General features: G+C 49.4%; 1 protein-coding gene across 3 annotated transcripts in view; it reads right to left on the reverse strand.

Annotated features, from left to right (window-relative positions):
- The window catches only part of PIAS2 (protein inhibitor of activated STAT 2), a 28,458-nt gene extending 13,130 nt beyond the window's left edge, over positions 1–15,328 (reverse strand). Inside the window, exons 1-8 of one of the 3 annotated variants that reach the window (XM_083155336.1) lie at positions 15,165–15,328; positions 10,131–10,602; positions 9,624–9,708; positions 7,758–7,808; positions 7,575–7,665; positions 4,505–4,639; positions 4,226–4,331; positions 2,640–2,713 (exon numbers count right to left, since the gene is read on the reverse strand). In XM_083155336.1, coding sequence (XP_083011462.1) covers positions 2,640–2,713; positions 4,226–4,331; positions 4,505–4,639; positions 7,575–7,665; positions 7,758–7,808; positions 9,624–9,708; positions 10,131–10,602; positions 15,165–15,188 — 1,038 coding nt within the window. In that variant the 5' untranslated portion in view covers positions 15,189–15,328. The remainder of the gene's footprint in view (positions 1–2,639; positions 2,714–4,225; positions 4,332–4,504; positions 4,640–7,574; positions 7,666–7,757; positions 7,809–9,623; positions 9,709–10,130; positions 10,603–15,164) is intronic. The other 2 variants (XM_083155337.1, XM_083155338.1) reach the window with 2 other exon arrangements.
- Positions 15,329–15,718: the final 390 nt, after the last annotated feature.

Genomic DNA, 15,718 nt, shown 5'->3' on the forward strand with positions numbered 1-15,718 from the left:
ACGGGGACATAAACTGAAGAATCAAGTCACCGAAGAAATCAGAAGAGTCTTAACTTACTTACAGAAGCCTATGGCTTCTTTCAACATCCCACGCGCCCCTTTCTCCTGCTGTCTGGGCAGCCACCTCGTATGCTCCCCGGGGGGCAGTGACCTCCTTCTAACCTGGCAACAATGACTTCCACTTCTGGGTGCAAGGAGGAGGACAAGCAGCTCAGGAGTCACTGCAGCCGTCAGCAGCAGGAGGCTCTCCGGCGTAGGAGGTGAGGGAGACCCTCTCACACAGCGACTTTGCACAGGGCGGCTAGTTCTCACAAGAGCTGTCCTTTGTGTTACTAATCGCTATGTTAATACTTATGTGATTAGTTTCATTGCAATGCAGGGCGGGATTTAATAAGCCTTGAAAAGTGATAAAATGGAGAGTGATAAACCACCAACCAATCAGCTACTACCTGTCATTTTTCAAACACAGCCTGTGATATGGCAGCTAGGAGCTGATTGGCTGGCGATTTATCACTATTCAAGCTTAGTACATCTGGCCCTTAATGAGAAAGAAAGGACTACCAAACTTTCCAGGAAAAAATGTACCGGACCAGGAGCCTAATTCAGGACTGATCGCTAAACAGAGAATTCGCAAATCTAGAGAATATTGACGACCGTGCACGTGCGCCTGCATATTGCCAATGCTTTGACTGACAGGAAGCCAGCAATTGGGGGCTTAAACATAGCGTTTTCTGGGTGTGTGCAGGCGTTTTAGAGAAGAGTATCTGACCGCAGGTGCTCTTCCCATGTTCCAAGATATGCGAATGGGTCTATGTATGCATTGCAATCTGCGATGCATTCTTACAGTTGCAATGGATGTTTTTACTTTCTGTCTGGGTGGTGGTGTTCTGCTCACATGAACGGCTATTGCTCTCATCAGTGACCCTGAATCAGGCCCCAGAAACGAGACGTGCCTCAAAAATTCCTCTGATGTAAAGCAAGGGCAAAGGACCCTCCTTCCCAGGTCTATCAGTCCCAGATTAATGAACAGGCTGTAAGGGGGTAAGCTGGGCAATCCACCATAGTACAGCCCCTACCAAACAAGTCCCAAAAGTTGAACCTTCTAAACCAGGGGTGGCCAAAACTGTCCACAAGATCTACCAACGGTGCATGTTTTCCAGGCAACCTGTGGATCTATAGTAGGAATGAATGCAGCATGTTTTAAAATGTGACAGTTAGTAATGACTACAGCTGTGCACCAGCTAGGTGATCTGGGCCATGTGACAGTAATGACTACAGCTGTGCACCAGCTAGGTGATCTGGGACATGTGACAGTTAGTAATGACTACAGCTGTGCACCAGCTAGGTGATCTGGGACATGTGACAGTAATGACTACAGCTGTGCACCAGCTAGGTGATCTGGGACATGTGACAGTTAGTAATGACTACAGCTGTGCACCAGCTAGGTGACCTGGGCCATGTGACAGTAATGACTACAGCTGTGCACCAGCTAGGTGATCTGGGACATGTGACAGTTAGTAATGACTACAGCTGTGCACCAGCTAGGTGATCTGGGGCATGTGACAGTTAGTACTGACTACAGCTGTGCACCAGCTAGGTGATCTGGGACATGTGACAGTTAGTAATGACTACAGCTGTGCACCAGCTAGGTGATCTGGGCCATGTGACAGTAATGACTACAGCTGTGCACCAGCTAGGTGATCTGGGACATGTGACAGTTAGTAATGACTACAGCTGTGCACCAGCTAGGTGATCTGGGCCATGTGACAGTAATGACTACAGCTGTGCACCAGCTAGGTGATCTGGGCCATGTGACAGTTAGTAATGACTACAGCTGTGCACCAGCTAGGTGATCTGGGACATGTGACAGTTAGTAATGACTACAGCTGTGCACCAGCTAGGTGATCTGGGCCATGTGACAGTAATGACTACAGCTGTGCACCAGCTAGGTGATCTGGGACATGTGACAGTAATGACTACAGCTGTGCACCAGCTAGGTGATCTGGGACATGTGACAGTTAGTAATGACTACAGCTGTGCACCAGCTAGGTGATCTGGGCCATGTGACCGTAATGACTACAGCTGTGCACCAGCTAGGTGATCTGGGAAATGTGACAGTAATGACTACAGCTGTGCACCAGCTAGGTGATCTGGGACATGTGACAGTTAGTAATGACTACAGCTGTGCACCAGCTAGGTGATCTGGGGCATGTGACAGTAATGACTACAGCTGTGCACCAGCTAGGGAGTCTGGGACATGTGACAGTAATAACTACAGCTGTGCACCAGCTAGGTGATCTGGAAAACCTGGACCGGTGGTAGATCTAGAGGTCGAGTTTGGTCACCCCTGGTCTAATGTGTACCCAGCTTAAGCCAATTAGTCCAAACCTCCACTACCTACCTCCCTGGCAGGACAAGCAACCTTTCTAGCTATCTAGTAAGGAGATTAAAGCTCTCATAGTAGTTGACATGGAGTCAGGTTAAAGCTTCAGCTTTGGGTTGTCCTGACTCCCCGAGGACACCTGCGCTGACACAACCCTGTACTAAGAGACAGAAATCTGACAAACGGCAGCTCTTCGTAGCAAAGGTTTCAATACAAGGGAAAAAAGTGAATGTACTTACTAAAAAGTCGTACTTACAGGGCACATCAACGAGACTCGCAGGCTGGTCGTGGCTATTTCACTGTCCGGATCAGCCGTCAGCTTCTCCTTTACTGAGAAACAATCAGCACATAGAACAGGGTTAAGGAATCTAATAGGATCTAGCTCTAGGCTTACCATACTGCCCCTAGTGCGACACTCCTGAATTACACAGGTTCTGTGGCTGGCTGACTTCAGGCCTGTGTAATTCATGAGTGTCACAGTTTAATGGGATAGTACGGTAAGCCTGTACATACAGACGCCTGCTTTCGCTTTTTTCCAAGGTTTTCATTAAATAGCGTCTTATTTGAAAAACGAATAGGAAGCACAATCAGCTTCTGCTGATTAATAGGATCCACGGCATGTCTATATTCTGTGGGCAGGTGCCGCTCTACCTGCATACGGAATGCTATGTTACACTGTTTAGGTGCCATTACATTAGGGCCCTTTATACTTGATTCTGCCACATTGGGCCAAGAAAATCGGGTGAAAAGTGTCATATGGTATGTGTGTTCCCTCCGATTCTGATCAGATACACGGTCCCGTACCCATTGGAGATCGCCACTGCTGCAACAAGGATTGGTCGGATTCTGCAGCAGCCAATGGCACATTGTATGCAAACGGAGCGCATACAATATATCGTATATACGATCCCGTCACCCGCGTGCATTAGCTGCGAGGACACATGCAAGACTGCATGTGATACCTTGGCTAAATTTATGGGGGACTTTACGTTCTATTTCTTACGCAGTTACAGCTGCATTTAAACACAAAATATAGGCATGCTGCATATCATTTGCAGCAGAAGCTGCTTGTGCGTCCTACTTAAATCGGTAGAACAAAAAAAAAAGGACGCCCGGCACCAGAGTCACACATTGGCCCTTATTCTGATTGATTCGGCGTATCTGTGCATCTGCGACCGCTTCGCAAGTCCGAACACGGAGTAAGGTCCCTGCAGAAAACGATCAGTCAGAACCGTCCGAGCAGGGGGTGGAGAGGGGCGTGAAGGGCTGTTTGGGCTCATTACCATATGCGTAGCGTTCCCATGCGGCCGTGACGCACGTGTGGGGGGCGGACAGCTGACATAGCCGGATGGCAGCTGCCCGCCCATATCCCTGCTTTCATACGGAAAAATGTCCGAGTGGTCTGGAGCCGGCGACCATCGGAGGATGAGGGAGGTTCCCACAGATGGGGGAGGTTCCCACAGATGGGGGAGGTGTTCACATGAAACATCCACTCGTGGTCTGTACGCTCGGCGTCTTACGCGTTCAGACGGTGTGAGCGATCCGTACGCTAGGGTGGCTAAGAACACTCGGTTCCTGTCCGAAAATACGCATCTGTCGGAGTCAACTAGAACAAGGGCCATTATGTAAAACGTGACTTGTCTTGCATGGAGGACAGATATAGGAGGACACATCTGCATCGCTCACTGCTAAGTCTTATGCCATCTCTATAAAAGCCTGAATTAGTGACATCCCTTATACGCAGCAGTACGTGCTACTTTCCCCTGTGAACATAGGCATTAATGTAATGTGGCATGTTACCAGTGACACGCCAGGACAAGGTATAATACACCAAGGACTCACTCAGTGCTCGGGAATGATCCGGGTTCCTGATGCCTTTCATCTTTAGCTTCTGTAACAGCACTGCCGATGTCAGCTGCCGCACCAAGTACACGGACATGGAGTAATTCTGCATGGGGGGGGGGGGAGAGAACAAAGGCAGATGTTTCTAAAGGGTGATAATCTCAGGCAACAGATGTAGAAGAGAGCTGAGGGACATTCTCCATTATGTGTAGGGATGACAGGAAGTGACACAACAACAGACCACCAGCCAATAGGCAACCTTTCTGGGGACGCACCCACCTTTCCTATCTCGGAGGCCCAGGAGATGGAGACTTGGTTGGGCACCGCAGAAGACAGTCGAACTAGAGATGTGATGTTCAACGGCCAGCCCGATCGCTTTTGTTCAACGCCATTTTTTGGAGGCGGAGCACATCCCTACGCCGGAGAACAGTACTCACGTTACAGAGTGCACAGGTGAGGAACACAAACATCAATGTTGTTACCATGCCTAGTATAGTTCTATTAACTATATGTTACACGATTACCAATGTCACCCAATTTCTAACTGTGAAGGGTTATGTGAGTTCATGGACTGCAGAAACTGGATTCAAAGAACACAAAAAGGTTTATCGAACAGTTTTTGAGAGAAGAACCAGCAAATCAGCTTCTGTCATTTTACAGGCTGTATTTGAAGAGTGAGTGTTAGGAGCTGATTGGTTAGTACTTTCTGTCTCCAATGTTTGATACATCTGCCTCTTGTTTGTATACCCAATAGGTCCGCCTCGATCATATGCCATGACTAATACAAAACAAAAGCAAGCAACTAGGGGTTTCACCATTAGATGGTAGTACAGTCACATTTAACAAAACAAAACCAGAAAAATGCCAGTCGCACAGAGGAGTAAAAATATTGTTTTTCAAAAACCCCTCATTTATTTTAATTTTTTTTGGTCCTACGAAGCTTGTTTTGCGAAGCGTACGCAGACCTGTATTCCAGTGTGTGCGCACCCCTGTTTCCCTTTCCCCATGAATGTATTTTGAGTTTGTACCTATACTGCAGCGTTATCCACGGACACCAGTTGCCACTGGGGCCGTTGAGCCAGAGAAGCGATGTATGACGTCAGTCACCGCAGTTCTCTGCCTCTGATCTGGGCGGATGGGAGAGCAGCGGTGGAACTTGGAACACGCGGACTTCTCCCCCTCCATCAGCAGCTATTGTAGCCTGAGCTGCCTCCCCGAGCAGTGAGGCATCAGGGGACAGAACGCAACTGGCACCGGGTGCTGTCACAGGCGTGGTGGGATCCAACGACAGCACACCCGTCGGACAACTCTGGGTAACGGGAACAGCCCTCCAATATGCATATTATTTAAAACGTCTGCCTCATACTGTATTACCAGCAAGAAATATCAGCATACTGTGAAACATACTTTCCCTGTTCCTTGCCATTAAAAAGCCCATTATCTAAAGAAATCAGTATTCCTACATAAATACGGGCCATATACTAATGTGGGGTACACACCACGACGACCCGCTCACGATGCACATTGTGAGCAGGTTGTCAGTGTTTCTTCAGACACGCTTACGATGATGCGTGGGGGCACGACCCGCTCACGATGTGCACCGTGAGCGGGTCCGATCCGATGGCGACCCGCACCCGGCTGTATGGTCGTTCAGATCCTACCTGCAGCAGGTAGGAACTGAATAACGACCGACCGACCTGCGGGACCGCGCATCGGATCGGTATCGGTCCACACCAGGACAGAAAAGGGCCCAATCACCTCACAATCTACATCCAATCGGTCGGAATTGGATCTAGATTGATGGGATCGGACCCCTGTCGTCCTGGTGTGTACCCAGCTTAAGTGTCCAGTTACAGGAACACAAAAAGAAAATATTACAGTAAAAATGCATTGTAAACTGATGATAATGCTTCAATAAAAGATTTATCAAGAATATTGGGGAAGGCAATACGGTGGGGCCCCACTGTGCAAGGATCTAGTATCCTTTTTATATTTGCACTGTCCGTGTCTATGTATTGTGTCAATATGTCGCAACATTTTATAAAGCATCTTTGAATAAAAAAAGTTAAATTTTATTAAAACTCTCCTCCAGTGCACCACACAGTGACACTCTTTTTCCTGTCCTTTTCCTAATTTCAGTCACATTTAACATAGAAATCCATTTTCTAAAAAAAACATGTTGTGGAGGTCAGAGGTCATTATGACATACTGTATACTGATTGGTTACCAACGAAATTAACCATATAGTGTCCACGTGTATGTGTGGTAGGGAATGGACAAATATTCTCTGTAAAGCGCTACGATTATATATCTAACTACTTAGTCAGATGCTTGGTTGCATAGGGAGAGGAATCAGTAGCAGAAAAAAAGACGTAATAATGCCACTTTATAGGTCATTGGTACGACCTCATCTGGAATACTGTGTCCAGTTCTGGAGACCATATCTTCAGAAGGATATAAATACATTGGAGAGTGTACAAAGAAGGGCAACTAAAATGGTTCATGGCCTACATCACAAAACTTACCTGGATAGACTAAAAGATCTTAACATGTATAGTTTAGAGCAGAGAAGGGAAAGGGGGGACATGATAGAAATCTTCAAATATATCAAGGGTTTTAACATAGTACAGGTGGGAAATTTTCTTTAAAGGAAAACAAGTAATAAAACACGAGGACATGCACTGAAACTGGAGGGAGGTAGGTTCAGGGGAAATGTTAGAAAGAATTACTTCACAGAAAGGGTAGTGGATAAGTGGAATAGCCTCCCATCAGAGGTGGTAGAGGCTAAGACAGTAGAACAATTTAAACATGCTTGGGATAGGCATATGAATATCCTTACAAAGAAATAAAGATTAAAAAGGGTTGAGTTTACCTGAAGGGTAAAAAAAAGGGGCAGACTAGATGGGCCAAATGGTTCTTATCTGCCGTCAAATTCTATGTTTCTATGTTACTTCTCACCATTATGAGGTGAAGTACCGCAACTGACCACTAGAGGCCACTAAACGGCCCAAAGCGAAAGCAATTTTTTCTGGGACTGCAATCTAATGACCGGATAATTCTGTTGCAGATTCACTGATAAAGTGACAAGGCAAAAATAAACAAAAATGGGTTTGTTGTTCAGTTAAGGTAACATCAATTATAGTCCATTGTTATTTTTATTGACCTAGGTAAGGGCTTAGCTCTGTATGAAGCCATAACTTCAATCATTTTGTAACTATTGCCGGCCTACAAAACCTCCCCTCCCACTTCCAAAATAAAACAGGTTCCGTAATCCTCACATGGAAAATCCTATAAACCATTCATTGGATAAATGTTTTTTTTATAAAGTCCCTTCTTATAACTAACTCACCGGCAGAGGAAAGAGTTTCCCGTTGACTTTAACGCACAGGCTGCTGGGATAGTTATCCTCCTGGGGACAGCTTGTCTCTGCTAGGCACAACCTGCATCCAGAGGGCAAATACAGCACAGACATCAGCCATACAATTCATGTAAGACGCAATGCAATACGTAGATGACTGGGGAAGGACTGTACCTCAGCTGCACCTGTACTGAATAGTCTCTTCTCCCGCCAGGCATATAATCCCTGTGGACAGAAAGGAGAACGGCTGCTGAGTTTACGTTTCTCATACATGGTCTATGCTACACACAGGATGTATTCCGAGCTGTCCTGCCATTCTGAGGCTATACAGTCGTTCGGTCGACATGCATCAAGGTAGACACACCTGAAGGTCGACATGAGGTGAGGTTGACACATGCAATAGGTCAACATGGACTAGGTCGACACCAAAATGTCGGCATTGACCAAAAGTCGACATGACTATGGCCGATACATAAAACGTTGACATGTTTTACACATTTTTTTTTTCCCATTTTTATGACTTTTTCATACTGTATAATCCAGGTGGACTACAATTGGGAACGGTAAGGTGTGCCGAGCAAAACAAGGGTACGCGCTACACTAATTGGGGGTCCATGTTGACAGGCGTCAACATTGGCACAAAAACACGTGAAAAACTCACGTTCACCTTTTCACGTTTCCAACATTTGACTTCTTGCATATCAACCTTTTGTCTGTCGACTTAGTGCATGTTGACTCTTTGACTGTCTACTTAGACACTATAGACCAGGAATGCCCAAACTGTGGCCATCCGGTGGTTGTAGAACTACACAACCCCAGCATGCCTTGCTATAGTTTTAGCATTCACTGGTACTCTTTACTTAGATGGGCGCCAGCGATTGAAATCGCGGGCGTCGGGGGTAAAAATCGCGGTCATCGCGGGTAAATCGGGATGCCCGCGATGACCGCGATTTTCCCATAGGGAACAATGTTAAAAAGGCTGATTGACCGCGATTTTACTGTTAAATGCCTCAATGGACCCGATTTGGCCATAGGAATCAATGTTAAATGGGCCACAGAGCCCATTAACCCTTAAATGTCCCCCCCAATTTTTAACGCCACCCCACGATCCACGCCAACCCGAAGCGTGGCGAGCGCAGCGAGCCCGCGAGGGGCGGCGGTACGCGTCCTCCGACCTTTTCATGCCCTACTATCCACTAGGGCGTGGAGTGAGAATAGAATAGTGTGGCGAGCGCAGCGAGCCACCGAGCCCGAAGCGTGGCGAGCGCAGCGAGCCCCGCGAGGGGACGCGGATACCTTCACAGGTAGACGCGTCCCCTCGCGGGCTTCACAGGTGTCGGCGTCGCCACGGACACCTGTGAAGCCCGCGAGGGGACGCGTATAACTGTGAAGGTATCCGTGTCCGCTCGCCACACTATTATATTCTCACTCCACGCCCTAGTGGATAGTAGGGCATGAAAAGGTCGGAGGACGCGTACCGCCGCCGCTCGCCACGCTTCGGGTTGGCGTGGATCGTGGGGTGGCGTTAAAAATTGGGGGGGACATTTAAGGGTTAATGGGCTCTGTGGGCCATTTAACATTGATTCCTATGGCCAAATCGGGTCCATTGAGCCATTTAACTGTAAAATCGGGTCCATCGCGCCTTTTAACATTGATTCCTACGGGAAATCGGGAGCATCGCGTCGCGGGCATCGCGGGTACATTTATGGCCGGCCGCGACGCGACCGACACGATTTCCATGTTTAACATGGGTTTCAATGGGAAATCGCGGGCATCGCGTCGGTCGCGTCGCGGCCAGACATAAATGTACCCGCGATGCCCGCGACGGGCGCCCATCTAAGTAAAGAGTACCCATTCACTAATAGCAAAACTGTGCAAGGCATGATGGGACTTGTGGTTTTACAACAGATGGAGAGCCATAGGTTGGACATGCCTATTATAGACCGTTCAATCGTCATCCATATTAAACAGTCATAACCTTTACATCTGCAGATGTGGAAAACCCAGCACATTGGATGGAGGACTGTCCGTGCCTCTTACCTGGAGATGCAGATTTCTCGCACCTGCTGTGGGGTTAATGCAAAGATAAAGAATTTCTCCTTAAACCTCTGCGTAGTGTTCTGAACTGAAATCAAAGAAGCCGGAAGTCATTTATTATTGAACAAGCAAGAAACACAATGTATACCCGGTTAGTTCTATAGTGCACATACATTTCTACAACAAGTACACCTGCGCTTCTAGCACAGTATGGTCTGTAACCGAGATACAGACCAAAGTGTGCTACAAATACAACAGACAGTGACAACTCAAGCAGAAAAGGAACTGCACAGGTTCTGAAAGGTGCGGGGTGTTAGTATGAACACTGTATAATCTCTATGCTGACCTATTAAACCTTTGTATGCGTAATGCTGCTTAAAGGAGATCAGTGAAGAAGTTCCAGTGAGGACAGCCTGTGCCAAACCCTAGCTCAGGAATAAGCAACCAGCTGCTGTGAAACTACCCCTGCCAGCATGCCCTGCCACAGCTGTACTCTAAAGAGGTCTTTACCCAGACTAGTTGGCTTGATGAGGACATCGAGAACATCGTAGAAAGGAAGACTTTGGAGATGGACGTCTGGATGTACCGGTGGAACTGGACTAGCCAGCGGCGGCATATCAAAGTGAGGCTTCGTATCCTGCAGAAGCACCGTGCCTAGAGGAGAAGCAGGGGAGTGAAGAGCCAGGGATGTAGACGGTAAGGAGTGGATCCCGGCTACGGCAAGGTCTGAATCCGCCGAAGAGTTGCTGTCCAAGTTTAAGACTGTCGGTCTGATGGAGGACAAGCCCGGGATACCTTCTAAGGTACGAGGAAACCTCCTTCTATACAGCTCCTTGATTTTATTCTGAACAGCCGGACTGCAGCCATTTTTCAGCAGTTGGAGGGCCCTCACGAGAAGGTCATGCTTGCGTCCGCTTTTGTTGCGGCCAGCAAAACCCAACAGTACCTGGAGTTCCGACACTCGAAAACTGGACACCATGTTCTGAAACAAGAAAGCAGGCTGTCAGAATGCTGCAGGGAAGCCGGAACACAAGCTAACACTAAACTTCTATAAATACCCAAGGACCATTGCAGAAGAGAAGATATGGAACACTTTATAGTCGTAGACGTCTAACCACGCATTGCCCTATAGTATGCGGTGTTGTACTGATCACTTAAGGACAATATACAGCAGTCCTGGGGAAACCCAGTAGGTTCTGGTGCTTAACTTCTGGGAGTAACTGCTACGGTCTGTGGATGCATGGACAATCACTTACAAGGCATAAAAAAAAAAGCCAGTGTTCAGCCGGCATCCCACATGGCCGCAGAACCTGGGCGGCATTACATCCTATAAAGCCCCAATCGCTGGTTTATCAACAAGCATTAACACTCAATGTGGATTGTAAATGATGTCCCAACTGTCATTTTTCCAACACATGACAGTTATAAGCAGATAGGCTGAACACCCTATATTCTATACAAGTTTTAGCACTCATTGACTAACAAACCCCATTAAATATATTATATACTACCCTATTTATAAAATCAGATGATCTTCATCAATGCTAATAGCTGCCTCTCATCTTATTTAACAGCTCAGGATACACAGGGGGTGACAAATCCCAAGTTCATGGAAGTGCTAGAGACGCGTCGCTGCCCGTTAATGGGAGGGACGTTTTTGCCGTCTCCTTTCCTGCTTGTTGCTGTATGCAAGATGGAGCCCAGCTCAATACCTGACAATCACCGATCACGTCACATCTGTTTCTGGCAATGTCTAACTGCCCCTAAGGCCAAAGTGGTAAACCACTAACAGGCACCTTTCGTACTTGTCTTGGTGTTCAACAATAAAGCAACGGCAGTTATCAAAAGGGGTTGTGGTTTGTCCCCATCTGTATATCCTGATCTGTAATATTTAGTTTGTAAGCTCCCGCAAGCAGGGCCCTCACTCTTTATGTGCTTTTCTTAGAATATACCTCTGCCACCCAAATAATTGCTTCAGTGTCCGGTCACCTTATGCAACTGTCTTTATTTACCATGTACTTGTCCTAAATTGCCAGATAATGTCATTTATTTTCTTGTTTTTTGCACATTTATCTATTGTTAGGCACATCGGAACCTTGTCACAGCGGAACCTGGCCACGTCTGCATTTTATAAAACAAACACCTGTAGGTAGAGGAGTTTTTTTTTCCATTATAACCACAACAATAATAACCACAACACAATTTAATTTCGGGAACACTGCGGGTCTCCAGTAGGAAAAAAACGGTTCTAACATGTACACAGAATCTAATTTACAGCCACGGTAATACAACTGAAAGCCGTGGAAGGACTTGTGTGTCTACAGGCCTATAACACGGACAGTCACATGTAGTATGATTGTGAGCGAGCTCAGGAAATGGCAATATTGGGCTATATCAGTCACCTGCAGCTCTCCTGCCGCTGTGGGACTCTGAATCACAGCATAGTATTAACAAGGTATTTATAGTGGCTTCATAATGCCCCAGGGGAGCATGTCATGGTTCTTAGAAGGCTGCCTCGTCTCTGTGGTAAGGCCCAGCTTTCTCTGCTGATACAATCAGCGTAACAGACACAATCACATTGCACAGCACATACAGGTGTGTGTCTATACTCCCCGGCGTGGCATTGCTGTGATGTCGCTGGTGGTACTTATCTGTGAGACTGCTAGGACCCAGATGAAGAGGCTGGAGCTGCCACTAGGAGGCGGTAAGAAGCCACTAGACTGCAGGTTCTCAAAGTCGGTCCTCAGGACCCCACACAGTGCACGTTTCGACAGTCGCCTCACAGAATCAAGTCAAACAATTACCTCCACCTGTGAATCTTTTAAAATGTGTCAGTGAGAAATGAGTGCACCTGTCGGGTGACCTGGAAAACATGACCTGTGTGGGGTCCTGAGGACTGAGTTTGAGAACCCCTGCACTAGACCAGCAGGGGCAGTTTGTAGACAGTTCATCATGTCAAATCATTATCCATTTAAACATGATGAATGTCGACATTGGCACCTTGCACTACTGTGGACCTCAGGACACCCTGAAAGGTACTGCCCGAGATAACCCCTATCGGTTTGTTCCATACTTTAATCAACAGAACGAAAACACTGGGTTCTTTCCCCTACTCTGCACCACAAGATACCCCATCAGCTCCTTTTCATAGACTGGGCCGCAAGAACCCCTCCTCCTCCCAATCTCTGAGCCACAGCACACCTGAGCCCTAGGGTACCCCTTGCATGTCCCTTCCCTCATGTGGGCCACAGAATACCCCCCAATCTCTGGGACACAGCACACCTGAGCCCTAGGGTAACCCTATCAACTTCTGTACCTAGACTGGGCTAGAGGACAGCACACCTGAGCCATAGGGTAGTCCATACACCTGCATGATGCGGGAGGCACATCTCCACACCACCCCTGTACAGGTGTACACATCCCCCCTACCCCACCGTACAGGTGTACACATATCTCCCCTCACCCCGTACAGGTGTACACATCTCCCCCCTCACCCCGTACAGGTGTACACATCCCCCCACAGGTGTACACATCTCCCCCCTCACCCCGTACAGGTGCACACATCTCCCCCCTCACCCCGTACAGGTGCACACATCTCCCCCCACCCCCGTACAGGTGCACACATCTCCCCCCACCCCCGTACAGGTGCACACATCTCCCCCCACCCCCGTACAGGTGCACACATCTCCCCCCACCCCCGTACAGGTGCACACATCTCCCCCCACCCCCGTACAGGTGCACACATCTCCCCCCACCCCCGTACAGGTGCACACATCTCCCCCCACCCCCGTACAGGTGTACACATCTCCCCCCACCCCCGTACAGGTGTACACATCTCCCCCCACCCCCGTACAGGTGTACACATCTCCCCCTCCCCCCACAGGTGTACACATCCCCCTTCCCCCACAGGTGTACACATCTCCCCCCCACACCCCATACAGGTGTACACATCCCCCCCCACAGGTGTACACATATCCCCCCCATACAGGTGTACACATATCCCCCCCATACAGGTGTACACATATCCCCCCCATACAGGTGTACACATATCCCCCCCATACAGGTGTACACATATCCCCCCCATACAGGTGTACACATATCCCCCCCATACAGGTGTACACATATCCCCCCCATACAGGTGTACACATATCCCCCCCATACAGGTGTACACATATCCCCCCCCATACAGGTGTACACATATCCCCCCCCATACAGGTGTACACATATCCCCCCCCATACAGGTGTACACATATCCCCCCCATACAGGTGTACACATATCCCCCCCCATACAGGTGTACACATATCCCCCCCCATACAGGTGTACACATATCCCCCCCCATACAGGTGTACACATATCCCCCCCCCATACAGGTGTACACATATCCCCCCCCATACAGGTGTACACATATCCCCCCCCATACAGGTGTACACATATCCCCCCCCATACAGGTGTACACATATCCCCCCCATACAGGTGTACACATATCCCCCCCCCATACAGGTGTACACATATCCCCCCCCATACAGGTGTACACATATCCCCCCCCATACAGGTGTACACATTCCCCCCCATACAGGTGTACACATTCCCCCCCATACAGGTGTACACATATCCCCCCCCATACAGGTGTACACATATCCCCCCCCATACAGGTGTACACATATCCCCCCCCATACAGGTGTACACATATCCCCCCCATACAGGTGTACACATTCCCCCCCATACAGGTGTACACATTCCCCCCCATACAGGTGTACACATATCCCCCCCATACAGGTGTACACATATCTCCCCCACCCCATACAGGTGTACACATATCTCCCCCACCCCATAAAGGTGTACACATATCTCCCCCACCCCATACAGGTGTACACATCCCCCTCCCCCCCCACCCCCCGTACAGGTGTACACATCTCCCCCCCACACCCCGTACAGGTGTATACATCCCCACCCCCGTACAGGTGTACACATCCCCACCCCGTACAGGTGTACACATCCCCACCCCGTACAGGTGTACACATCTCCCCCCACCCCCGTACAGGTGTACACATCTCCCCCCACCCCCGTACAGGTGTACACATCCCCCTCCCCCCCACCCCCCGTACAGGTGTACACATGTCCCCCCCACAACCCCGTAGAGGTGTACACATCTCCCCCCCACACCCCGTACAGGTGTACACATCCCCACCCCGTACAGGTGTACACATCCCCACCCCGTACAGGTGTACACATCTCCCCCCCACACCCCGTACAGGTGTACACATCCCCACCCCGTACAGGTGTACACATCCCCACCCCGTACAGGTGTACACATCCCCCTCCCCCCACAGGTGTACACATCCCCCCCTGTACACATCTCCCCCACACACACCCCGTACAGGTGTACACATCTCCCCCACCACCTCTTTCAGCCTGCCATGATGACAGCCCCGCTCCGCCCACACCCAGCAGACCCGTCACTGGGGCTCTCCGGACACTACAGGGTTACACGTCAACCACAGCTGCACACCGGCAGCCTCACCCTCTTCCTGCCCCGCTCTCACCCGCAGCTCCTCGGGATCCGCCATTTTCTCCCGGCACCGTCCGTGACCATCCTGAGCGGCAGCTGACTGAGCCGGACAGCAGCAGCAGCGGCGCGTCACGTGACGTGTCGGGGATCGGGTAGCGGCCGGGAGGGGGCGGGGCGGTTGAGGGGGGACGCGCGCAAAGTGGCAATCCTCGTGCACAAGCCGAGCCCTGGAGTCTCCGCCCACCCGCCGCGCGCTCCCGCGGCTCCATCGCTGTTGCGTCGGCCGATCCCATCGAATCGCCCGCTCACGTGACCGACGCGGTCGTGCCAGGACTCGGAGCAGGCGGTGCTGCTCGCTGCTGTTGAGGATGGTTACGCGCTAGGCTAGGGATGGCCATCGTTGCCATTGCCATCGATGGTTACCATCGATGGCAATAGTGCAGCAGACCATCTCTATGGTATTAATATATGACTGACCAGTGAATGACCATCGATATTTTTACATTTCGATGGTCATCCATTTTGGTTGACTTGCCTGTGGGCCAATTAAAATACGGGGGCGGGGCTTTACGGGTGCACTTTGAAAAA

Source organism: Crinia signifera, chromosome 1 (genome assembly GCF_055691185.1).
Source record: "Crinia signifera chromosome 1, ASM5569118v1, whole genome shotgun sequence".
NCBI lineage: Eukaryota > Metazoa > Chordata > Amphibia > Anura > Myobatrachidae > Crinia > Crinia signifera.